The 26243-nt window shown below is 42.2% G+C and overlaps 1 protein-coding gene across 1 annotated transcript in view; it reads left to right on the forward strand.

Moving 5' to 3' along the window:
- The window catches only part of MORN1 (MORN repeat containing 1), a 180966-nt gene that overhangs the window by 78379 nt on the left and 76344 nt on the right, over window positions 1-26243 (forward strand). Inside the window, exon 11 of the mRNA XM_033922591.1 lies at window positions 22932-23083. Within this exon, the coding sequence (XP_033778482.1) occupies window positions 22932-23083 (152 nt within the window). The remainder of the gene's footprint in view (window positions 1-22931; window positions 23084-26243) is intronic.

Here is a 26243-nt window from a genome sequence, read left to right on the forward strand (position 1 = left end):
GCTGTATATTTTATTAGTAATGTAATTTTTTAATATTAATCACTTGTTTGTCAGTTTTAAAATGAATAAAGAATTAAAAAAAAAAAAAGAAAAGCCATCTGGACCCCCGAACATGTCTTCAAAAGCAGGACATGTCTGGGGAAATACCTTAACATCTTCAAATACAGTCATCTTCAAGTCCTGTTCTTTTGTGCCCAGAAGTACTTCACCCCTGTAATGTACAACTCCCTCAGTTTTATTATAGCTCAAATGCATGGGCATGCATTTTTTTTAGCATTAAATCTTAGCTGCTAAAATGATTCCAGACCATTCTTCAAACTTCGCTAGATCCCCCTTCATGTTATTCACATCATCAGAGGTATCTTATCCTATTGCAGATTTAGGTATCATCCACAAAGAGGCAAACTTTAGCATTGTTCAGGTGAGAGGTGTCAGCCACCAGCTCCTAAGTTTTTAGACTGGTTCCTAGCTTAAAAGAAAATTTGTTAAGGCATGTGTGAGGGAGTGGGCGATAGCCCCAAATTCCTTAAGGACACTCCCTCGCTGAGACTATGGAAGAACAAACAGGGAGGCCCTGAGGAAGGAGGAAGGAATTCTCCAACCCTGAGGCGCAGAGTGTTGGAAGATGGGCCCAGGACCGGGCAAGAGGGTTCTCCAGGAGAGTTCAAGTTTGGGGGTCACAGTTTTAGAAGACAATCCCAGAGCAGGAGAAGGTATTCTCCAGACGAGGTTTCAAAAAGCTGGGATTGTGGTGCATGAGGTCGATCCCTGAGGTGCCTTCTTCCACTTTTGCCTCCAATGATTGTCATTGAGGTAGTAGAAGACTGGCAAGGTGGACTCATTTATTCCTTGGTTTGTGAGATTCTAAATCAGGAGGAATATCCACAGTTAGGCCTGGGCTGGGTTAATTTGGAAGATAATAACTAGTGAATACTGAGATTGTGGACACTGTCAAGACAGGTGTTTTGTGTTTTGTTTTGTTTTTTGCTTTATTTTCAACTCTTGATATATAACACAACATATCCACAACTTTATTTTTCTAATCAGGTACTCTAAGCATTTTTCCTTACATGTCCCAGCAAGTTTGCAATCTAACCATGGTACCTGGGATAAAGGAGGGTTAAGTGACTTGCCTAGGGTCACAAGGAGAGACGCTGGGATCAAACCTGCAACCTCAGGGTGCTGAGGCAATAGTTCTAACCACTAGGCCACTCCCCTACTGAAGGAAAGAATATATAAATTCAAGAGACTTACTAGTCTTCTTGTTTAGTTTGTGTCATGAACAGGCTAATTCACCTGCTTGTAAGCGTAAATAAAGTATTTTGTTTTACTCAGCAGTATTTGTGAGGGCCCCATGCCCGGCTTCTAGCACATGCTACCACAGCTTGGTATAAATCCTGTTCCAGTGCAATAGGTGTGTCATTCTAGACAAGCAGGTTATCTCCCCATGGTCACGAGCCATCTGCAGAAGGAATCCACTCCAGATTTTTTTTCTGTGGCTCTACTTCCTTATATGCTAGCTGTTTTAGTTTGAGAGAAACACAGAAAAACTAAGATATTATTTATTTAAACTTCTTTGAGAAGCTAGATGAATTGAAGAAGGCAGTGACGGTTATGTATATTTCGTGCTCTGAACAATGGGCAATGCCATCATGACATTTACTTATTCAGCTATTTCCTCCTGAGTTCATGTTATAATTCTTGTGATATAAAAATTCTGTTTATTTGATCTCAAGGATGTTCTAGCAAAAGGTATCCACTGGACTGCTTATATTATTCCTCCTCCACAACAGGCACAGCAGTGAGTCAGAACCACTATTCTCTAAGCCCCCTCATTGTGAGTCACTACCACATTCTTTATTCTTCAACCACAACATGGCAGAAGATTGTTTTGGCTGGAATTAGAAGGATACAGGTGGTATTATTCTCATTCTTGCATGTGGATTCATTTTCTCGGGTAGATAGTTGAATTTAAAAATGTAAAAGTATGTTGAAATGTTTCTTAAATTGGAAGCTTGCCCTTTATGTTGCAGGGACATGTGCCTAGCCATGTATAAATGTTATTTCTGGTTTAGGAATGTACTTTTCTTGTTCATTAATATATGGATCTCGTTCATTAATATAGTATGGTGCCCTGTCACACTACTTAGCTGCTGCTGAGTCTGCTACCACAATATATTCCATAAAAGGTTAATTTAAAATAATGTAGTTTCTGTTACATAAATACAGGAGTCTGTATGTTAAGTGATCAATTCTTGCTCGCAAATTCCTTACATAAGGGTGTCAGTCACATCTTTTAGCTCCTCCTCCTTTACCAGTGGAATATAGTGTCCGCTTCAGTTTTTCCTTCTGCGAGCAAACTGAGAAGTTGTGTTCTGATCTGCTCTGTTTGGTTTTTATTATTTTCTGGCATTTTTCTTCCATTTTGGGAGGGTTGGTGCCAAGAGGACCCCATTTTCGGGGATTCTCTGCTTGGAAGAGGACGTAGACTATTTCCCATGAGGATTTGAGGCAGAATTTCCTCCCCATTCAGTGAGGCTGCAGTAAAGCTGACGCAGGCACCAGCAAAGCACAGTGCGTATAGCCCATTATTCCTTATGGTGAAAATGGGATGGGGGCCAGAATAAGTTATTTTTAAGAGTTTCTGGGGCCAGAGCTGGGTCCTTCTCCTCTAAAACCCCTCTCCTTGACTTTTTTAAACTTCAGAGGAGCCCCCATGGGTCATTTTTGGTGCAGATTTGCTGATGGCGACCATCTTGGATTTTAAATGATGTTTTTTTTCCTAAAGCCTCCATCTGCCTCAAAACCCCTCGATTTGCCTCAAAATCAACTGGGATAGACTCCTCTTGCTGTTCTGTCTACATCATGCCAGTTTTGTGCTGCATGGCCAGCTGAGGAGTGTCTGTGTGCCGCATGGCCAGCTGAGGAGTGTCTGTGTACTGCATACCATGGAGCATGTGAAGGAGGGGCAGGAGCTTCAGGCTTAGCCTCTTCTAAGATTGGGGAACCAAAGGGGATCTGAATGGTAGGAAGAAAATCCCTTCCGGAGACCACTAACAGCGAAGACGTGAAACGCAAGTGTGTGGATGTTGCAGAACCCAAGAGAAGCCAGTCAGATCCGACAGGGGTCTATGGGGCCTCCTGTGCAAAGATTTACCCCAGAGTTTGTGAATCTTATGTGGAAAGCTTATTTGATGGGTACGAGACATGCTGCGCTACCTGAGGGCATGTCAGCAGTGAGCCAGGGAGAGATTCCTCATCCGGAGCGCTCCCTGCTGCAGAGAAAGCTGGCTCCCAGCCTAAGTAACCAAGTGGAACAGGACTGGGAGGATTGGAAGTCATACTCCATGCCTTTATTGTGTTAGGGCTCAGCTGCATTCCTTAAAGATTCTGGTTCCCTGTCAGGGACTGGGAATCAAGAGGCGGTAGTTGTCCTTGACCAGGGAGACGATCAATCAGTGCCATGGCTTTTCAAGTTGATGACCACCCTTCATATTATTACAGAGATGCTCAGGAGTTAAAAGTTGAAGCTTCAGCAGTCATCCACTTCACAGTGCATAGTCATAAACGGCTCAAATAATCAGACCACCTTTTTCCTGCACATCTGGATATCATCTTGCTGGTCATTGAGTCAAGGGAGACTCCGGAAGGCTCCCTGAAGGTGGCAAAAACTAAATCCAAACTTTACCCTATGGCTCTGGAGTTTCAGCAACTGTTTAGTCAGCCGAAGGTGGATTCCATGATGGCTGAAGTGACTAAGCATACTTCCCTCCATAGTAAGAGGGGAGTAAAGTTAAAGGATGCACAAGATCACAAGGTGGACATGGTTCATAAGAGGCAATTTGAAGCAATGGCTTTGGGGATCAAAGCGGCAGCCTTGTTTATGGCACAAAGGAGGATGCCTGCCCCCAGCTGGGGGAGGGGGTGGATTATGTGGCACATGCTCTATATGACATCATCAGAGTCATGATTAAGATTTTGGTGTATGCCGTTTCGACCTGCAGGATGCTCTGGATCAGGCAATGGGTGGGCAATTCAGCCTCCAAAGCCACTTTGAGTAGACTGCCCTTCAAAGGGCAGATGCTGTTTGGTAAATGCTTAAATGACCTTATGGCCAGCAAGGCAGATCACCATCCTAAATCTCTGCCAGACAGCAAACCTCGCTAACCCATTGAAGGAGGCAGAGACAATTTTCGCTCCTCAAGATGTTCTGTCCAATACTACATGGGTTCTTTTACTCGGATCTTATCAGGGATCCAGACAGAGATTTAACAATTCCAGACGCCAGCAACCTTCAATGTCTCATGTTGGCACAACCTCCAAGAAGCCACAATGATGCTAGGTAAGCAGCTGTGCCCCCGTACATTGGCGGGAGGCTGTCAGCATTCTGGAGAGAGAGGGAGTAAATTTCCTCAGACCGCTGGGTCCCGAATCTTATTGAAGAGGTCTGCAAGGTCAAGTTCTATTGCCCTCATTTTTGCCCGCAAATATGGCACAACAAAGTTAGGGAATCACTTGGCAATGATAGAGAATTATCCAGAGTGCATCTTTAAATATTAATGAGCTCGACCTCATTATACTGCATTTGCATGGCAGAGTCAAAGACAGCTAGGAAGCTTGGAAAAGACCAAGATGAACCGTTCTGATAATTGGCTAGTAAAGTACAGCCTCACTAAACCAGCTGGAACTGGTTTAACGACCAATGTGAAAGGCATTTTAGGTTTTGAGAATCTTCCTCTAAGTCCTTTAGAGAATTGCGCCTAGTGGTGCCTAAGTCTTTCTCCACCCTCTAAACACGCCTACTTTAGTGTTAGGTGCCTATCTCCCAATTTTTTTTTTTCAGTTATTGGTTTGTTAAAACTCATACTTGATGCAAATTATCAAATTAAGTTAGGCATTAATTATAGAATTTTCCCCAAAGGCACCAGCTTTTACACTTACTTATCTTACATTGTGTAAGTGTTGGTGCCTAAACGTTGGAGCCTAAAATTAGGAACCCATATGCCAAATTAGGCTCTATTCTATAATGGAACTGGCCGCAGAAATGCTTTATAGAATTTTTAGTGCCCTTTATAGAATTTATAATGACTAAGCCTGAAATCTGTTCTCAAGCAATTCTAATTGCCTATGTATCCCCAATTCCACCATATCCACCCAAAAACTGAAACTTTCCTTTCCCTCTCTAAAAGGTGTCTCCCTTGTAGGAAAACTAGGTTCCTCCCTCCCTTTTAGAATCACTGAGCTCTGGAACAACCTTACCTCCCCTCTTAGGAATCTGAGCTCCCTCCAACTCTTCTGTAAACATCTGAAAACATGGTTATTCTCAAAAATGTAATTCTTCCTCCCTCTCTGTTTACTCTAGTCCTCTAAATTTCCTCTTCATCTTTCCCTCCACTGGAGTTCCTTTCCACCCTAATTCTTGTTAACCGTGTCGAGCTCTGCGAATGTTGAGATGATGCGGTATACAAACCTAAGGTTTAGTTTAGTTTAGTATCCCCAAAGTTTCAAGTTTTGAGTTTTATTAGGCTTCATATACAGTACCACCTATCATCTAAACCACTGGCTCCCAAACCTCTCCTGGAGGGGTGTCAGGTCAAAAGCGCGCCGGGACAAAGGCGCGCCCAGACAATTGAGTGCAGCGTGCGCCGCCGCTCTAAATTACTGTTTTTAGTGCTCCGACGGGGGGCGGGGGGGGGGGGGGAACCCCCCCACTTTACTTAATAGACATTGCGCCACATTTTCCCTGTTTTTAGGGAAAAAGTTCAGTTTACAGTAAAATGTGCAGGGTTACAACCCCCCAAACACCCCATAACGCCGGTGCGATGTCTATTAAGTAAACTGGGGGTGTTCCCCAACAAAACCCCCCGTCGGAGCACCTAAAAACTGTAATTTAGAGCGGCGCAGCAGCGCGCGCTGTGCTCAATTGTCGGCGCGCACTTTTGTCTTTCGCGCCGTTGTCTATGAACCCCTGGAGGTGCCTCAGCCAGCCAGGTTTTCAGGCTATCTATACAATGAGTATTCATGAGAGAGCTTTTCTATTTAATTTTAGTAGACTATTGAACAGAGTTCTAAATAAACTTCTTAGACTTGCCCTGTACAGCATATGACTTCTTATACATTTCTGTGTTCAAGTTTCAAGTTTAATATATCTCTTGATTGATCGCTTAGTCAGATTTCAAAGCGATGAACAATTTAAAATACATTCATTAGCAATATAAACAATACAATACAAACTTTGAATAGTAACATTAGGTTAAAAACTAAAACATCATTTAAGAAACATAGGGAAGAAAGGGATAGCGAAATACAACTAGGAATAGTAAAGTAATACAAGGAAAAGTATAAAAGGAAGACAAATTAAAACATAATTTAATAATATGTAATCTGTGGCCTAGGTTATAAATTGATGATTAATGTGTTTCCAGTTTTTGCAATTAAAAACACTGGGCTAATCTAGAGCATTCTGACTCTATCAGACAAAAAGGGGAGCGTTGAAACATGACACTAATTGTGCTGAAAAGGGGTATTGGTGTGGCTGAAGCACATCCCTGTTAACTCAATTTAATGAGGCTTCAACTTGGATTTAGAATCTTACAGTAGAGTATCCTCATAGAGTGTGCATTATAAGGGCCGCTTTCTTTCCTAAGCATGTTTTGTGCATTTCCATGTAAGATTAGATATTAGTACTATGTCTGTTAAATCATTGACTAAGATCAGCTGCAAATGCTGGTACAAATCTATTAACGACCCAATTAGTATCTGAAATTAAAAGAACTATAGATTGCCATTACTGTGTCTTCCAAAGGACTAATTTGATGCTTCAAAACAGTTCTTAAAAATAGTTGCTTGACAATAGAACCCTGTATTTGGTGTAGAACACAGTATGTACTTTTAAAACCTGTTACAAAGTACTTAGAAACAGAGAAAATAATAGCAGATAAAAACCATACAGTATATAGCAGGGGTGTCAAAGTCCCTCCTCAAGGAATCCAGTCGGATTTTCAGGATTTCCCCAATGAATATGCATGAGATCTATTAGCATACAATGAAAGCGGTGCATGCAAATAGATATCATGCATATTCATTGGGGAAATCCTGAAAACTTGACTGGATTGCGGCCCTCGAGGAGGGACTTTGACACCCCTGATATATAGAAACATAAAAAAATGAAGGCAGATAAAGGCCATATATTCGTAGAAATACAGAAAACGAAGGTAGATAAAGCCATATAACCCATCCAGTCGGCCCATCCGTATTATGTGCTATCTCTTCCTTCCCCTAAGACAGGGGTAGGCAATTCCGGTCCTCGAGAGCCGGAGCCAGGTCAGGTTTTCAGGATATCCACAATGAATATGTATGAGATGGATTTGCATGCACTGCCTCCTTGAGATGCAAATCTATCTCATGCAAATTTATTGTGGATATCCTGAAAACTTGACCTGGCTCTGGCTCTCGAGGACTGGAATTGCCTACCCCTGCCCTAAGAGATCCCACATGTCTGCCCCATGCTTTCTTGAATTCAAATTGTCTCCACCACTTCCACCGGGAGGTCACACATTAACCAGCCTTTTTGTAAAGAAGTATTTCCTTAGATTAAGACTGAATCTATCCACCTTAGCTTCATCTTATGCCCTCTTATTCCAGAATTTCCTTTCATTTGAAAGAGACCTGCTTCCTGTGAATTTATCCCATAGAGATATTTAAATGTCTCAACCATATCTCCCCTCTCCCTCATTTGCCCGTCCCTATCAGCTTCTCTTTATCTTCAGAGATCCACTGTATTTGTTCCAAACTTTCTCAAATTCAGATACGGTCCCCATCTCCACCATACATCAGCCATAAACTAGCTCTATATTATGAGCCTGGGTGCTAATACTGTTTTACATTTTTGTAAGCTATACAGGTGAATTTAAAATAGGGTAACATTATGCATTATACAGTGTATTTAGAATAATTTCTGAAAACCTCATTGATGGCATGCATTATTCATGTTTCCAGTTTATGCTACTACTAAATGGATTATATTTTTTACAGAAAGAAAGTTTGTGTTTTTATGCTACCTGCCATCTGATATGAAGTTGAATATACCTGGAAAGATAAATGTGCTTTCCTACACCAAATTGCAGTTTTGATTCTCGTGCATAAGAATGTAGTAACTTCAGTAGAACCTACCTATGAATGGAATGTAATGAGACATAGGATTTTTCAAAGGCATAAACTTCATTAACATCTGAAAATAGTGGGTTTACACATGGAAATGGCTCAGTGCATTTGTTTATTTTTTATTGCAGACTTACTATACTATTTTTAGCTGTTAGAGTAGGACAAAAGAGGTGTACATTCTAAAACAAATCCATAAAGAAAAGAACTACAAAACCAATAGGAAAATAACCATGCATACTAAAATTCACAGTAGAAAAGAGAGAGAATAAACATATAAAAACAAGAAAATAGGCCAATAGAGAGACAGGTGAGTGGTCAAGTCAAGAGGAACCTGATACAAATCAGCCAGAGTAGTTCTTGGCACCCCTCTATTCTGTAACTCTGTGTGTGCATTTTAGGAATGCCCCTGACCTATCCATGAACATCCTAGCATTGGTTCTGAATTAAGAGGGGACAGATTCAGAACCAATGCTAGGAAGTTCTTCTTCACCAAAAGGGTGGTGGACACCTGGAATGCTCTTCCAGAGGGTGTGATACGACAGAGCACAATATTGGGGTTCAAGAAGGGATAGAAGGGTATAGATAGAAGAATACTATACAGGTCCTGGACCTGATGGGCCGCCGCGTGAGCGGACTGCTGGGCATGATGGACCTCTGGTCTGACCCAGCAGAGGCAATGCTTATGTTCTTATCCCACGGCCATGGCCATGTCCCCTTTTGGGTGCACAATGTTGTAGACTAGCACATAGCAAGATGTGCACCCAAATTGGGGCTGATTAATGCCAAATAACACTAAATTATTGGCACTAATTGACTCATTAGCCAATTTAGTTGAACACACATCTTGGACCGGTGCCCAATTTTAGGTGCAATATATAGAGGGGCATTGTCAATATGACATTTAAGTTCAAGTTTGAACATTTTGGAGAAAAATGTCCAAATATCCAGTAGAGAAAATGACCATTTTCAAATCGGAAAAACGTCTTAACTTTTTGTTTCCAAAAATATGACCATTTTCTAGAAGTGTTTGAGTATAGTGCGTCTATCTTCTAGGACCATTTTTGAAGACAAAACATCCAAAAGAAAAATGCGCACAAACAGGTTTTTGGGATATAGGTGTGGCCAACATTCTTAGCAGACTGGTCACACAGACATCTCAGCAGAGCAGAGGGGCATTCTAGGAGGTACTGCAATGAACATTACATAAAAAGCCCCAGGTACACATCTCACCATTGTATGATGAGCCCTTCAAAACGCTCCCAAAATTAACTGTAACCACCTGACCACCACAACAATAACCTTATACCTGCAGGGGTCATCTATATGTAGGTACCAGGGGGTATTGAAAAGTTCTCAGCCCCAACCAATATTTCCTGTTCCATTCAATGCAAAGATCAGAAACCAGAAATTAGGCTGATATCTGTTTAATGTAAAATAGTAGAAACCATAAAACCTCTTCTGTTTTGTTTCCATTGCAAAAATCATCAACATAAGGGGAATTCTATAGTGTGAAAATTAATTACTTTTCTTTTAAAAACTAGAAAACAATTTGAAAACGTAATGCCAAATCGGTTGATCATTAACTACTCACTTCAAATTTATTTATTTGCATTTAGTTAATCATCTTTACTCAACAGGGTCTAAATGATATACAAATAAAACGCAATAAGAACATACAAATAAATATAAAAGCATGTCAAAAGCACTTCAGATCTGGCCCTAACATACTATTAGAAAAACTGAAGGATATAAAACTGCTGGAGAGGGTGCAGAGTCGAGTAACGAAGCTAGTAAATGGTATGGAGAACTTGGATTACAAGGAATGACTTGAGAGACTGGGATTGTTCTCCCTTGGGAAGAGGAGACTGCGAGGGGATCTGATTGAGACTTTCAAAATACTGAAAGGAATCAACAAAATAGAGCAGGAAAAAAAGTTATTTACAATGTCCAATGTGACACGGACAAGAGGACATGGACTGAAGCTGAGGGGGGACAAGTCCAGGACAGATATCAGGAAGTTACACTTCGCGCAGCGGGTGGTGGACACCTGGAATGCTCTCCCAGAGGAGGTTATTACGGAATCGACTGTACTAGGATTTAAAAGCAAACTAGACGCACATCTCCTTCGAAAGGCATAGAGGGATATGGGTGACTAAAATTACACCAGGGTACACCTGGCTGGGCCTCCGTGTGTGCGGATCGTCGGACTTGATGGACCTAAGGTCTGATCCGGTGAGGCAGTTCTTATGTTCTTATGAGAGGCAAAGTAACATCTGGAGACAGTTGGTAAAATTTTGGGAAATGGTGTCAGTAGGGCAGGAGCATTGGAGAATTGCTCCTGTACCAACTAGATCCCAGGGATTCATGGTATGCCTTGGATAGGCCTAAAGTGAAACTGTGGAAGTGGGGTAGGGGGCAATAGAAGAGGGGCAGGATTAGGGAGTACATAGAATGACTGTTCTCTGCTGTGCGCTGCTCTAGCCTGGAAGGGAAGGGCTGTAACAACATCCTTGTTGCTGTGGAGTCTAAAAAGAAGTGGTAGAACTACATTCCAGACCATTCCCCCAAAACTAAACCCTGAGGCTGAGAAGACACCCAAGAGGAAAACCATTTTTAAAATAGTGGATAGACTTTTTGATTGGTTAGAGCTTGAGGGGTATGAATCAGGAAGTAGTAGTAGTACCACTACTAATAATAATCATTTCTATAGCACTACTAGATGTACACAGTGCTCTATATGTTATGGATCAGATTCAGTAAATGCTGCCAGAATCAGCACCAAAAAAGTCAGCGGGACTCGCGAGAACTGACGGCAGCCATTCAGAAAGCGACGCAGAGCCAGGCCAAGCTCGCTCCTACCTTGTGCACCGCTGGCCGAGGTAATAAGGAGGCAACCGTCCAGCAAGGGAGGGGCAGGAGCGCGGAAAGTTTGCTCCTGCTGATACACCCCTGGACCATCAGAATTTAAAGGTACCGGGCGGGGAGGGGGGGTTTAAGTTCACTCCTTAAGACGCACAGACATTTCCTCCCACTTTTTTTTTGGGGGGGGGGAAGTATGTCTTATGGAGCGAAAAATACAGTATATCCTGCTGTCCATGGAGAACATTTGCAACAGGTTAGTAACTCAATTTTCTCCAAGGAAAGTTGGATACCTGGTCCCACAACCATACTCTCTGTCCCTTATGAAGTTGTTATTCTAAGCTTCTATATATGAAGGCAGGTTTTTCAAGGTGGTATGTAAGCAATTCCTGCACATGCCCAGAAAACCTGTTCAAGGGTCCACTATAAATGCGCCTGTTTAACTTTCAAAATCCTATATGGTATCCTCCCTCCCTTTATCCCTCTTTCTTGGAATTCCTCAAACCCTAATACCACCAGATCCTCCCACAAATTAAAACTATCCTTCCCCTTGCTAAAAGGCATTTCCCACACAGGAAAGCTAGGGACCTCCCTCCACTTCAAAATCACTGAGCTCTGGAACAATCTTACTTCCCCTCTTCGGAACTTGAGCTCTCTCCAAGTTTTCCGCAAACATCTGAAAACCTGGCTTTTCTCCAAAAATGTAAGTCTCCCTCCAATTTAGGAATCAAGGAAACTCTTATATCTTGGCATCCCAAGTCCTCTAAATTTTCTTCACACTTCTACCTCTAACCCTCTGTTGTAGTTCCTTCCTATTTCTCCTACTGCAAACCGCGTTGAGCTCTACGAACGTGGAGATGATGCGGTATACAAACCTAAGGATTAGATTAGATTAGATCATCTATATCAGCACCACTGTATAACATTGCCCATGTATGTAGCTGATTATTCTGTTGTCCTCAGGGCACTTACTACAAGTAATCAACTTTGCTTTTTTTTTTTTTGCTTGAGGTTGTAACTTAGAAAGCTTCAAGGCTAGCTTGAAAACAGCAGCATTTAATTTATACAGGGAAGGAGAACAGAATGTTGTTTTGAAAAGAATATGGATTTTAGTCTGATTTGGATACAGAACAACCTGTGCTGTTCTGTATTTAAATGTACAATATAAAAACCATCTCTAAAACAATAGTACACTGAGGTTTTGTTGGCAGCCTCATTCACCTATACATCTGTTTGCAGGCAGTACAAACAGTGCTTTATCAGACTATATGTAAAGAATGTTATAAAAGTGAAGGCTTTCTAAATGGCTGTTTTTGTAGATTAAATTGACGCCAGCGGGAGCTGAAATGGTCATACCTCCAGGTATTTTTATAGTCAGGAATGAATTCAAAAATGTTTCATATGTGTCACTTTTGGGTTCTTATTCCGTATACCCTTTTCCCTCACAAACACAGAGGAGACCACACTATCGAAGGGACGTGCTGAGGATCGAGTCGGTTCAGCGAACGGCCACCAGGATGGTCTTGGGGCTCAAGGATCTCACGTATGAAGAAAGATTAAAAAAATTGCGGCTGTACTCACTTGAGGAAAGAAGAGAACGGGGAGATATGATTGAAACATATAAGTACATCATGGGACACATCGAGTCAGAAGATGATATCTTCTGGCTCATGGGACCCTCGACCACCAGAGGGCATCTGCTGAAAATCAGGGGAGGGAAATTTCATGGCGACTCCAGGAAGTACTTCTTCACCGAAAGAGTAGTGGATCATTGGAACAGACTCCCACTCCAGGTGATAAAGGCCAGCAGCGTGACGGATTTTAAGAGAAAATGGGATACTCACGTGGGATCTTTAAGGGAGTAAATTCAGGGGAGGGGATACTTGGAATGGGCAGACTTGGTGGGCTATAGCCCTTTTCTGCTGCTTTTTTCTATGTTTCTATGAGGTAATTTTATAAGTGAGCACATGCATAAGTGATACACACACACTTTTGCCTGTGGACAAGGTGAGGAGATGCATAGGGAAGAAGGGCTTGGAAGAGGTGACAGTTGTTTTTAGTTCATTGGTGTATAACCATCTTATATGTTTGTCGATAATGAAAAAAAATGTTATAAAATTGTTTGGACTGAAAACGTGTATTGAGATGTATTTTTTAACATGCTTTATTAAATATGCCTTCATTCATAGTGGGAAGTGATGGTCATCTTTTTATTCTTTTTTCATCTTTCCAATCCAACCATAAAAGTGGTTAAACTTGACATCTTTCTTAGCCTAAAGAAACTTTACAGCTCATGCCCTTGCTCAAAGGGTGCCTCGAGGTTTTCCAGTTGTACTGAGTTGTAACTTTCCCAAAGAAACTTGATCCTAGACATTTGTTGAATGTTGGGAAGGGCACCGATCCTTTTTATTAGAAATTGTTGTTGTTGGAGTGTTTTTTTTTTTAAATTTAGATAACCTGAAATCATTTGTTACTTGTTGAACTCTACAACTTCCTTAATTTCTCCACAAACTTATATCACCCCATCATCATTTTTTTAATAAATGAAACTTCTTGGCCAATTGAGCCTGGCTTTAAAACCTAATGCAGTGTATCTGGTCACCTTTAAATGAGACATTTCTATTACCCACAGGACCCACCCATATCACGTTATAAAATGTTCATTTAAATGGTAAAAATATTGCTGCATATAGATTAAAGTATAGACAACTATAACAATTTGTACCTCACTCTTGGGTATCAAACTGCAATTTTTTAATAACTATTTCCGACCCTTAACAAGAATGACTTTTTCCAAAGGTTTTTTTCCCTACTTACAATATGATATCCTACACAGGTGATTAGTGCACTGTAATTGAGTTGGCTGTAAAAAGATAATTAATTGACATTTTGCTCAGGGAGAGATCAAGCTGCCTTATCCTCTAGAGCCATTATGATCCTTGTCATCCTGCTTGCATTACCCCCGTGAGGTAACAGTATGACCTTTATCTTGCTGATCAAGTCATAATTGTTCTCATTAAAATAGACATGACAGGCTTTAAGGAGTAATTCCACAGTTTTTGATTCCTTGGGTGCCTGGCTAGACAGTGATCTGCTTGAAAACGTGAAAAATAAGTGTTACAACTCATATTAGGACAAGTATTATCTAGAACCATTTTGTATGGCATCCACAGCTGTGTGAGCTTTACAGAGATAAATAGAATAACTGGACAGTTAAGGGTTGAAAAGTATGAGAGGTCGCTGAAAAGTTCTCAGCCCAACCAAGAAGAGAATGATGTGGAGCCATGAAATTTACAAGTGATTCCACACTTGACACTTTTTGTTTCAGTGATATGCAGTGAAATGAAAAATGTCAAGGAAAATATGGAATAACTTGTAAGTTTCATGGCTCCACATCATTCTCTTCTTGGTTGGGCTGAGAACTTCATATATGTAATTTTGTAATCTAGAATATATTGTAATTCTTATTCTCCACCAGTAATAAATTGACTCAGTTGCTATGTAACATATCCTGTGATATTGAATGTACTGTAATTCTTCACTATTACCTGTAATTAACACTTCTCCTGTAATGTAATTCTACAGGAAATGCCCAGATATCTTCCTTATTGTAATCCGTGGCTATGTTATATCTGCTGCGATGTTGAATGTATTGTAACTCTTCACTGTTACTTGTAATTTACTCTTCTCCTGTAATGTAATTCTACTGGAAATGTCCAGATATCATCTTTATTGTAATCCGCCTAGAACCGCAAGGCACAGGCGGAATAGAAATCCCTAATGTAATGTAATGTAATATAGCCAAGACAATTTGAAACCCTGAATTTTAAGCAGTTTGTTAGTATGATCATATACCTTGTACCAGAAATATTTCAACCAGGCCTGGATTTAGTAATTGGTACGTGCTCAGGGCATTACATTTCGACTTGGGTATGATGGTAAGGGAACACCAGGAAATTCTTTTTCACTGAAAGGGTGGTTGATCACTGGAATAGTCTTCCACTTCAGGTTATTGAGGCCAGCAGCGTGCCTGATTTTAAGGTCAAATGGGATAAACACGTGGGATCTAGTCACAGAGAAAGGTAGGAGAGGGTCATTGGGGTGGGCAGACTAGATGGGCCGTGGCCCTTATCTGCCGTCTATTTCTATGTTTCTATGTTTAAGGTGGCCAAACGGGTTGAAAAGGCAACAGGGAAAGCTAGAAGGATGAACGAGTGCTTAGGAAGAGGAGCGGCCAGTAAGAATAAAAGGAGGTATTGATACCCCTGTATAAGACTCTGATGAGACTTTATTTAGAATATTGTCTACAATTCTGGAGACCACACCTTCAAGTTTTGTTGGTTGCGTTATTCAGGGGAATTAAAATAGAGATATCATCAGCGTTTATGTAGTATTTTAGGTTTAGCTTTTGTAATAGGTGTCCTAAAGAAGAAATGTAGATGTTAAATAAGGTGGGTGATAGTAGGGAGCCTTGCAGTACTCCCGAAGGGTTTTTCCAAGAATTGGAGTATTTCCCATCGCAGATTACTTGATATGATCTTTTGGTTAAAAAACCCTGAAACCAATTCCAAACTCTTCCCGTGAGCCCCATTGCGTCTAGGCAATGTAGCATTATTTCATGATCTACTAGGTCAAATGCACTGCTAAGATCTAGTTATAAGATCAGAGTACTGGTACCTCTACTAAAGAGTCCGTATAGGTGGTTGAGGATTGACGCTAAGACTGTCTCTGTGCTGAAACCTTTTCTGAAACCTGATTGGTGTTTATTTAGGAGGTTAAATTTGTCTAGGTGATTCACTAGTTCTAGGTTGACCAATTCTTCCAGTAGCTTGGTGAATAGGGGGATACTTGCTATGGGTCTGTAATTGGACTTCAGTGCGATTGAGTTATTTTGGTCTTTAGGGATGGGTGTGATCAAGATGTGTCCTATTTCCTCATGGTATGTCCCACTGATGAGAGTGGTAGTTAACCAGTTAAATAAGTCTTTTTTGAACTCGGGCTGCAACTTTCATGATCTTAGATGAGAAGTCGTCTAGCAAGCAGTTTGATTTGGAGTATTTGTTAAATAAAGCGAGGAATTGATGCCAATTAGGGGGCTCAAAATGATCCCAGAGCATGTCTACTCTGGGTAACCTTTCCTGTAGCCTGAATTGGAATTTGAAATCAGGTGTGGGTGTAGGTATTGTTGCTCTTAAGTCTAAGTTAGAGAATTGTGCTTGCCTGATCAAGGGATCTCTTGCCATTAGCTGATCGCAACAAGGGAATCTCCCTGCTGCGATCAGCTGAGCTGCTGCAGCAGGAGACCCCCCCCCAATTCCCACAAAAATCAGCAGGAGGAATGCCCACTCCCTCCTGCCTCTGAATTCCCGAACCCCTCCAGAAGAAGCCTGGCTGTAGGGATGCCCACTCCCTTTTACTGCCACCCCCTTGGAACTTTCCAACCCCCCACCAACCAGAAACTCTCCTCCAGACCCCTCAAACCTATAGAACCCCCTAGCACCCCTAAGCCTCCCACCCCCATACCTTTCCAGAAGAAAGTTCAGTTGGAGGGATGCTTACACCCTCCAGCCAGTGGGCCCATCACTCCAAAATGGTGTGCCTTCCTCTTTCCGGTGCTTGGCTCAGATGCCTAAGGTCCCTCCCATAGGTATCTGGCCAGTCAAGGTTTTAGGTCCCTCCCTTGTGCATCCTAGAATGCACCAGGAAGGGGAATGCCCTCAATTTTAGTGTGGCGGACATGCCAGACAGGTGTAAGCATCCCTCCAGCCGGACTTTCTTCTGGAAAGGTACGGGTGTGTGGGGGCTTAGGGGTGCTGGGAGAGGGGTCTACAGGTTTGGGGGTGCTGGGGAGGTTACAGATTTGGGGGGGGTCGAGGGAGGATGCCACCAGTTGGGGGTTTGGGAAGTTCTGGGAGGTGATAGCAGGAGCAAGTGGGTATCATTTCTGCCCAGCTGCTTCGAGGGGTTCAGGAGTTCGACAGCAGAAGGGAGTGGGCATCCTTCCTGCTGGATTACTGGTTGGGGGGGGTTCCCTGCCACAGCCACTCATCTGATTGCTACAGGGGGATTCCATTACTGCAAGTAGCTCAGCGGCTGCATCTATTTGAAATGTAGGCCAGCGTTTTCCTGACCTACGTTTCAGGTGTTTGTCTCAACTCTAGGGAGATGCCTAGGGCTGCTTAAACTCTCCCAAGGCCACTTTCATGCGAAAGCACTCCTACGCCCAGCCTTTGTCGAGCTTAAGTGTCCCAGTGCATCTCCCTCAATTGCAATAAACACCTACAGTGTAGGCGGAATGCCTCGCAGTTTAAAAAAATAAATGCGTCCCGATTGACTACTAGACAGCGGTAGGACGCCTACTGCTGTCTACAATCGGGATGCCCATTTATAGAATCTGCTTCTTATTTTCCTGTTCATGCACTACACAGTTTAGGTTCTCTTCTACACCCATGCCTGTAAGACAATCCAATTACCTTCCCAGATAATATAAAAATATAGGCAACTGAATTTTTGGGAAGGTTGTACCAAAACCAGATTGAAATGGAAGGCTCTATTTTTTATTTATAAATAGTTGTACAAAATATTGTCCCTTTTTATACTTTAATGAAACAATTTAAATATAAAATCATAAGTGTTCATGTCTTGTGCAAATAAGAACGGGGATGAGACAGAGCCAGATGGGGTGGGCACAGAGCCAGCGGGGATGGGATAGGGGTGATGACAAACTTTGTCCCTGTGTCATTCTCTAGCCAGAACCTCCTAATTCCACACCTGAGGCTCACCTTCTCTGTTTACTGGGCCCAGAAAGAGTCTCCCCTGACTCCAGCAGATTCTCTGTTTCTTGCTTCAGCTGGAGAAAATATCCCAAAGCTTGCAGTCTGTGCATCGTGAGGTCACTGAGAACATGAAATGTGATGGCCATTTTTAGACTAGCAGCTTTAACACCTACTGTAAACATGTTTTTCAATATATTTTGAATAAGTTTTGGCCAAAACCACTTGAACAGTATTTACTTTTCCAAGACAGATTTTAACCGCATCAATAGAGTATCAAATGCATTCACACAAAAGGGATGAGTTCACTATTATTACGTAGTATAAATGACTGATGAAAATTGAAGTGCATTGGCATTGCTGTCCATTATCTTGAAATCTACAGATATTGCATTGATAGGCCTTTTAAAAGGAATCTGCAAACAAATAAACCTATTTCCTTACCATTCTTTTCAGAAAAATCACCATAATTGCTTACTTAAAGTACTTGTTTTCCTTTCTGTTCATTTAAAAGGAAGACCTAACATTGCTAATTGGTTGAGAAAAATACCTGGTGCCAGATATCTGTTTATTTTTCTTTTCACAGTATAGTACAGGTGGTTGATTGTGAGTCACAGTCTGCCTTTTCAGTTGAGTCTGTCTATTATAGTACTATTTACTGCAACAGTAGAAACACTGTCCTCCATATATTCCCCAAGGTAACTCGCTTTATAGCTAAACAAAAATAGGAAGACCCCAGTCTTATCAATTCTGTTTTTCAAAATGCCGTTGCATTCTGCTTGCATTATACAAATGTTCTCCATTTTCAGAGGGAAAACAAGATATGCAGTCTTTACTAATGGTGATATCATCTGATGGAGCCCCAGCCAGACATATTTATTTAACAATTTTATATCCCGTTTAAAACCAAAGCGGATTACAATACTACATACATAAAATCAAGTAAAAGCAACATAAAACGATCACTAGCATATGCTAAGCAATTGTTGAATATTCAGTGGTAATAGAGGTGGTGAGTATGTTTTTTGTGTGTTTTTTTTTTTTTTTTTATTAAACATGGTACTTTTCGGTGTCATTTTCTTTTATAGCTTCTTATCTTTTTACATCAGGGCTGCCCAAGTCCAGTCCTTGAGATGTACTGGCGTGCCAGGTTTTCAGGATATCCACAATGAATATGCATGAGCGAGATTGCCTGCACTGCCTTCTTGGTATGCAAATCTCGCTCATGCATGTTCATTGTGGATATCCTGAAAACCTGGCCTGCCATTAGATCTCAAGGTCCGGACTTGGACAGCCCTGGTTTACACGATCTTATGTTCATCAATTTTTATGTATACTTATTCTTAACGGTGAATCCTACTTATTCTTAATGTACGGTTTTATATATGTATTTATTTATATGTGTTCTTCAGTTTTTCTTGTATACTTATTCTTAATGTAAAGATTTTTTTTATTATGTTCTTTCTCGCTCTATCCCTCTCTATATTTAATGTCAATCTTTTATTATCATTTTTGTAACTATGGGCCTCGTCTATCAAACTGCGCTAGCAGTTTTTAGCACAGAGAGCTGCACTGAATGGCCCACGCTGCTCCCAATGCTCATAGGACCTCTACGAGCATCGGGAGCAGCGTAGGTCATTCAGCGCAGCTCACCATGCTACAAACTGCTAGCACAGTTTGATAGAAGAGGCCCTATATGTTTTCATTTTAGGACCCCTGACACAGGCACATACTGAAACATGGAGGTGTTGGCCGCATAGTCTTATAGTTTAACCTTTTATCAAACTGGGACGATTCATGTCCTAGCTCCAAGATTCATCTAATAAGTGTGGGGAAATCTGGACAATCAGTAAATCGATGTATCTCCCAACACAGTATGCAATTACATGAATGAGCTGTTGCCATTTAAATATTATGTAGAGAGGAGAAAATTGTTGAAAATCTGATTTATCAAATCCTCACCCTCTCGTATACCTTGACACTGCCGACACTGCCAACACCTCCACATTACTGTCTTCCCACCTGTACAAAATATAGGATTGGTCTACAAAAGCCATTGATTAGAGTACATGAATGAGGAGTCAAACATGGAATTGATGTTACACAGTGTCTTATGAGTAGTTTGGATTGATAGCAAATGAGAGAACTGTTTAAGCAATGGAGTATTTAACAACCTGAAGAAAAAACCAGGGGGGAAAACAAAACCACAAATACAAAGAAACCAAAAATGGAATTGTCCAGATAAGAATGATGTGCACTAAAACAGTGTCCTCCAATTCATCTGATAATATGAAGACCTTTATTCCTCCAATATCACAATGATACATTCAACGTCTCAATGACTCTCAATGACTCAACATGTACATGTTTCAGCCAACAGGCCTGCCTCAGGAGTCTTAAAAGGGTGTCAGGTCAAAAGCGCACCGCGACAAAGGCACGCCCAGACAATTGAGCGCAGCGCGGAGGCGCGTGCTGCTCTAAATTACTGTTTTTAGGGCTCCGACGGGGGGTGGGTGGGGGGAACCCCCCACTTTACTTAATAGACATCGCGCCCTGTTGTGGGGGCGTTGTGGGGGGTGTGGGGGGTTGTAACCCCTCACATTTTACTGAAAACTTAACTTTTTCCCTGTTTTTAGGGACCGCGGGAAGGGAAGGGGGGTGGTGGCGGCAAGGGACTAAGGGAGCTGGCCAGACCGCGAGAAGGGAAGGTTGGATGGGAGGGTCAAACCGTGGTGGGAGGCTCAACGGGGGTTCGGGTGTGCCGGGGAGGGGGGTGGGCGAAGACGACGACAAAGACGAACTGAAAAGAACCCTAAGCGCGCATGCGCACTCCTGCTAGCCACGGACCTACTGATCACAGATCAGAGATCACGGAAGCACGCAAGTAGGAGTGCGCATGCGCGGCTAGGATTTTATTATATAGGATGTGTGTTAATCTGTGCTTCGCTTTGTATAAGACATATAATAAATAAACAATACAAATACTATGGTCTGTTGTCAAAAATATTCACCAGCCTGCCACTGGCTGTGTCCAGAGAACAGTTCTTCTACATCCCAAGTTAAACTTGACCTACCTGGCTATTGCAGTTGCAGCTCACAGACATGGGGTGAAGGCATACGCATTGGGCCTTTGTTGCTTCCCTCTGAGCCTCCTTAACCCGGCTGTGCACTGAGCTTTTATTCTTCCTGGTCCATGGCCTTGGCTCCACCCCCTACTGTGTCACTTCCCACATGACTCTTTGAATTGGGGAATTGGTCACACTGATCTCTTACTGGCTAATGCAGTGTATCGCAAACGTGTGCCCCAGGAGATTCCAGGGAGGAGGAAAGGCATCGGCATCAGCTGACTGCCTACAGGACTTGCCTCTCGCGGCGAAAGACACATCCTGTAGGCAGTCAGCCAGCGCCTCTCCTCTTCCTTGGCTCTCTCCTCTCTGCACCTTTTCTTTTTAAGCACACCCCCACTGGTGTCTCGGGGCCCCGTCTGTACGAGCCGCCACCCCCAATTTAGTGTGCCGCCGGCTCGCAACTTTTGCGAGACACTGGGCTAATGCAACAGACCAGAAAAAGCTTCCTTGAATCTTTCAGTCTGAATTTGTCCTTCTTGTTTCCTTTCACTATAACGTCCATTTTAATTTTTTAATTTAATTTAATTTAATTTAATTCTTATATACCGCTAATAACCGTGAGGTTTCTAAGCGGTTTACAAAAATGATGCATTAAAAGATACAATATTTTGTCATTACTAAAGTAAGAATGGTTGATTTGTGAACGCCAGCGAAATTATTATTATTATTATTATTTTATTTCTTATATACCGCCAAAGCCGTAGTAGTTCAAGGCGGTTCACAACAGAGAAGGGCTGGGCAATCAGCAAATAGTTACAATCAGCGAATACAGATACAATAAATATGCCTGTGCGGGGAACAGGTAAAATATGAGGGGGAAAATGTAAGGTGGACAGGGGGAAAGAGGTAAGGGAAAGAGGACTTGGGGAGCAGGGGTAGGGACAGAGGGCTTAGGTTATAATTCGGTTGAATAGGCTAGTTTTTAATAATTTCCTGAAGTTTAGGTAGGATGAGGAGTGCGAGATAATTTTGCTTAGCCAGTCATTTAGATCAGTGGTTCCCAACCCTGTCCTGGAGGAACACCAGGCCAATTGGGTTTTCAGGCTAGCCCTAATGAATATGCATGAAGCAAATTTGCATGCCTATCACTTCCATCATATGCAAATCTCTCTCATGCATATTCATTAGGGCTAGCCTGAAAACCCGATTGGCCTGGTGGTCCTCCAGGACAGGGTTGGGAATCACTGATTTAGATGACCTGCTTGGAAGGCAGTGAAAGTGTTGAATTTTGCCTACTGCTGGAACTGTTTGCTGCTCTTTATTGTGTTTTGTAGAAATGTTCTCTTATAGACTAATGAAAATAATAACATAAAAGCAGACAATTTTTAATGTATATGCCAAGCACATTTAGCCTTTACATAATAGTGATGCCGCAATATAACCTTGCTTTACTCAAGAACCAGTAATTTATATAGATTTATAACCAACCCACTCCACTAAATCATGTAAAAGGACAATAACTGGGTTGTTATATCAATATAGGAATAGGCTTAATCGAAATACCTCAGCCCCACCACTCCACCGCAATAATAATTTCTAAAGCGGGAGACCCTTGAGACCCTTGAGACAGCACAACTAGTGCGAAACATGTCGGGTCGGACTCCCAGGTCTAGCTGTGTATAGACGTTAAGTATATAATCTTACACACTTTTACAACTCTTTATTTATTGATAAGTAGAAAAACTAAAATATATATAAATAAACTAAAAAATAAAACCTAAATATAACCACGGCGCTAGAGACGATTTACCAGTGATGAAGCACCACGTAAACCTCCCGCTTTAGAAATTATTATTGCGGTGGAGTGGTGGGGCTGAGGTATTTCGATTAAGCCTATTTCTATATTGATATAACAACCCAGTTATTGTCCTTTTGCAATATAACCTTGGGCATATCAATAGTTCATAAAATATTGCACTTTCTTTCCTTTGAGATACTTAATAACAAAAATATGAAAGGAAATTATCTACGTAACTGTTTTCATAGATATTTTTCTTTTTCCATACAGAATCCACCCAGTTCTTAATGTTAGAAGATACTGATCCCTCTTGGCCAGCCAGTCAGCGAGTGAAGCAGGGCCATGCTGTTTTTCCAGATGTAATGCTTGCACCTCTACCTGCTAGGTATCGTCACTTCATGGCCACGAATGAACCAGACAGAGTAAGAAATATTTCTTAAAACATTGTGGAGAAAGTTGGGACATGGTGTATTCTGTAAAAAAAAAAAAAAAAAAGAGAGAGCATGGACACATCCTTTCTGTAATGGACATTCTGTTAGGAGCTTGTCATAATGTTTGAAAGCAGTAAGTCTGGGAGGAAACTCAGGGGTCCTTTTACTAAGGTGCGATAAATGCGAAGGCGCCCATAGAATATAATGGGCGCCTTAGCATTTAGTGCATGCTAATCTTTAGCGCGTGCTAAATCGGTTAGCGCACCTTAGTAAAAGGACCCCTTACGTATATTCCGGAAGTCTGATTTGGAATGCAGAGCAGATCAAATTCCCACAGGAGAGTGTGGTGCAGTGGTTAAAGCTACAGCCTCAGCACTCTGTCGCCGGTTGGGGGGGTGTCGCGGGGTTCGGTGGGGACGATTGGGGGCTCGGGGGGACGGTTGTGGGGGGAGGTTCGTCGTGGGCAGGAGGGGTTGGGTTCCCTTCTGCCTGTATTTTAGTGGGGGAGGGGGGGTTGCGTCTCGGCAGGAGAGATTGGCTATCTCTCCTGCCACGATAGCGATCCCCCATACCCCTGAACCGTGGCACTTCGGGGGGAGGATCACAGCAGGGGAAATGCCTCATCTCTCCTGCTGTGATACTCACCCCGAAGTGCCGTTGTTGGCGGCAGTTCGGACGATCGCCATTGCAGCAGGGGAGATGAGCCATCTCTCCTGCCACAATCGTTGCTGGGGGGTGGGGGGTGGATTCTGTAACTAGTGTTCTTTTTGACAGACACCGGTTACAGAATCCAGCTTTTAGGCGAAGGACTGGCCCCTCCTTCACCTAAAAGGTCTGATTTGGATCTTAGGCTGTTTTTTGGTTGGTAATGTGTTGTAAGTGTAGACGTAGTGGTGGTCTGGGCGTTTAAACAGCTGAACATAGAGGTAGGCCATTCTCAAAAAAATCCTCATTTTGGATGTTTTTTTTTGAGAATGGACATTTTCCCTGCTTCTACTTTCAGCGTTTAGGGCCTAGGCCAAAAGGGGATAGACGTTTTTGGTTTTTTTTATTATGCCCCTCTACACCTCCTAAAATCAGTACAAAAAAAATGAAAGTGTGATAAATGATAAAATTTGTTCTTTGTATATTATGTATTTCTTTTAAAATTTAATTAAAAAAATTTTAAGGGGAAAAAAAAGATGTTAACTAACTTAGCAACATACATTACAAATACAGGTCATTGCACCACATTTTTTCACTATGAGGAACTCCTCAGATAGATCTGTTTGCCTCTCCCCACAATCGCAAGTTGCCGTTATACTGTTTGAGGCAGTATTCTCCTCAATGTCTGAAAGCGGATGCTTTTCTTCTGGATTGGACAGACAAGTTCCTATATGCATTTCCTCCAATCACTCTCATTCTCAAGACATTAGTCAAACTCGAGACAGAGTCAGCCACCATGATCCTCATAGCTCCTCGGTGGCCCAGGCAACCATAGTACTCCCTTCTATTTCTGCTGAGTACCAAGGATCCAATTCCCTTGAAAATCTTTCCATTTTTGCTCACTCAGTCAAGGATCTCTTTTACATCCCAATCTGAAATTGCTATACCTCAGAGCTTGGTACCTTTTGGCCTAACTTCAGCAGATCCTAATCTCTTAGATGCTGTACAAGCCATTATTGATGCTTCCAGAAAACCTTACACTCAGCAATGTTATCAACAGAAGTGGACATGTTTCAATACGTGGTGTACTCTCCAACACCAGGATGCTTCATCTTCCTCTCTATCGTCAGTATTGGATTATCTGTGCCATCTTTCCTATTCTGGTCTGAAAACTACTTCAGTCAGAGTTCACCTCAGTACTATTAGTGGTTTTCACATTCCTGTCAACAATAAATCTCTGGCCTCTCATCCTCTTGTTTCCAGGTTTATTAAGGGACTATTGAATTTCAAACCTCTACTCATCTGAGCTAGAGCGTTGCGCGAGGACAGAAATCCCACCCATCCCAGCCCATCCCCGCCAGGATCCTCTCCGTCCCCACCCGTCCCCGTCAGGATCCTCTCCGTCCCCACCCATCCCCGCAAGGAATTACCTCCATCCCCGCCCGTCCCCATAAAAAGCAGCAATTACTTCTGACAGGATCATCAATTCCACAGTTTCTTTTGTGTTTGCGCTGCTGTTTTCCTTGTGGAATCTCTTTGGTGGAACCCTTTTTTGTTTTCTGTTCAGGTAATTAACTTAAAAACCCCCTCTTTTACTAAAGCTGACGTGTCCATTATATTATATGGATGAACCCTGCTTCCAAAGCCTTCCATCCCCGTGGGAGTCACGTTGGCTAGAGGGGGGTCCCTGTGGGCCAGAGGAGGGTCCCCGTGGAAGTCCCGTGTGTTAGGGGGGATTCCCGCGGGACCCCCGCAATCCCTATTCCCGTGCAGACCTGTAGTCCGAGCTATGGCAGTGTCAGTAGCTTTCTTATGTTCCACTCTCATTGATGAAATTTGCAAAGCAGCTACTTGGTCCTCAATTCACACGTTCACATCTCGCTACTATCTAGAATCTTATTCAAGATGAGATGGACATTTCGGCCAAGCAGTATTTAATGGCCAACTCTCCCTCTATCCCATTTCAGTAAGCTAGGAAGCCCCACATGTGAGAATATGCTGCCTGCTTGTCCTAGGATAAAGCACAGTTACTTACCGTAACAAGTGTTATCCAGGCAGATATTCTCGCATCCCTCCCACCTCCCCAGGTTGGCTTCTTAGTTTGCTTACTGAACTAAGCTACCGCGAGCCTACGTCGGGTGGGAAGCCATTCGCGCATGTGTGTTGCGGGCAGTCTCAAAGTTTCTTAAAACTTAAAGTGACAGTTCGCTTTTCATACGATCCATACCAGGCTCCGTCACCCACATGTGAGAATATCTGCTTGCTGTCCCTGGATAACATCTGTTACGGTAAGTAACTGTGCTTTCTTTGTCTTCTGTAATTGGACTGGCAAGTATATATGAGAATTGTTGTTGCAAGAAGGCATCCATCCATTGACCTTTGCTCCTTTGTGATTATTCAGCATAACTAAAGTAGGTTTCACCATCGCTAGACTTTGTTTTGGTGAAATAAGAGTACAGTGGTACCTCGGTTTACGAGTGCACCGGTTTGCGAGTGTTTTGGAAGA

Source organism: Geotrypetes seraphini, chromosome 15, assembly GCF_902459505.1.
Source record: "Geotrypetes seraphini chromosome 15, aGeoSer1.1, whole genome shotgun sequence".
NCBI lineage: Eukaryota > Metazoa > Chordata > Amphibia > Gymnophiona > Dermophiidae > Geotrypetes > Geotrypetes seraphini.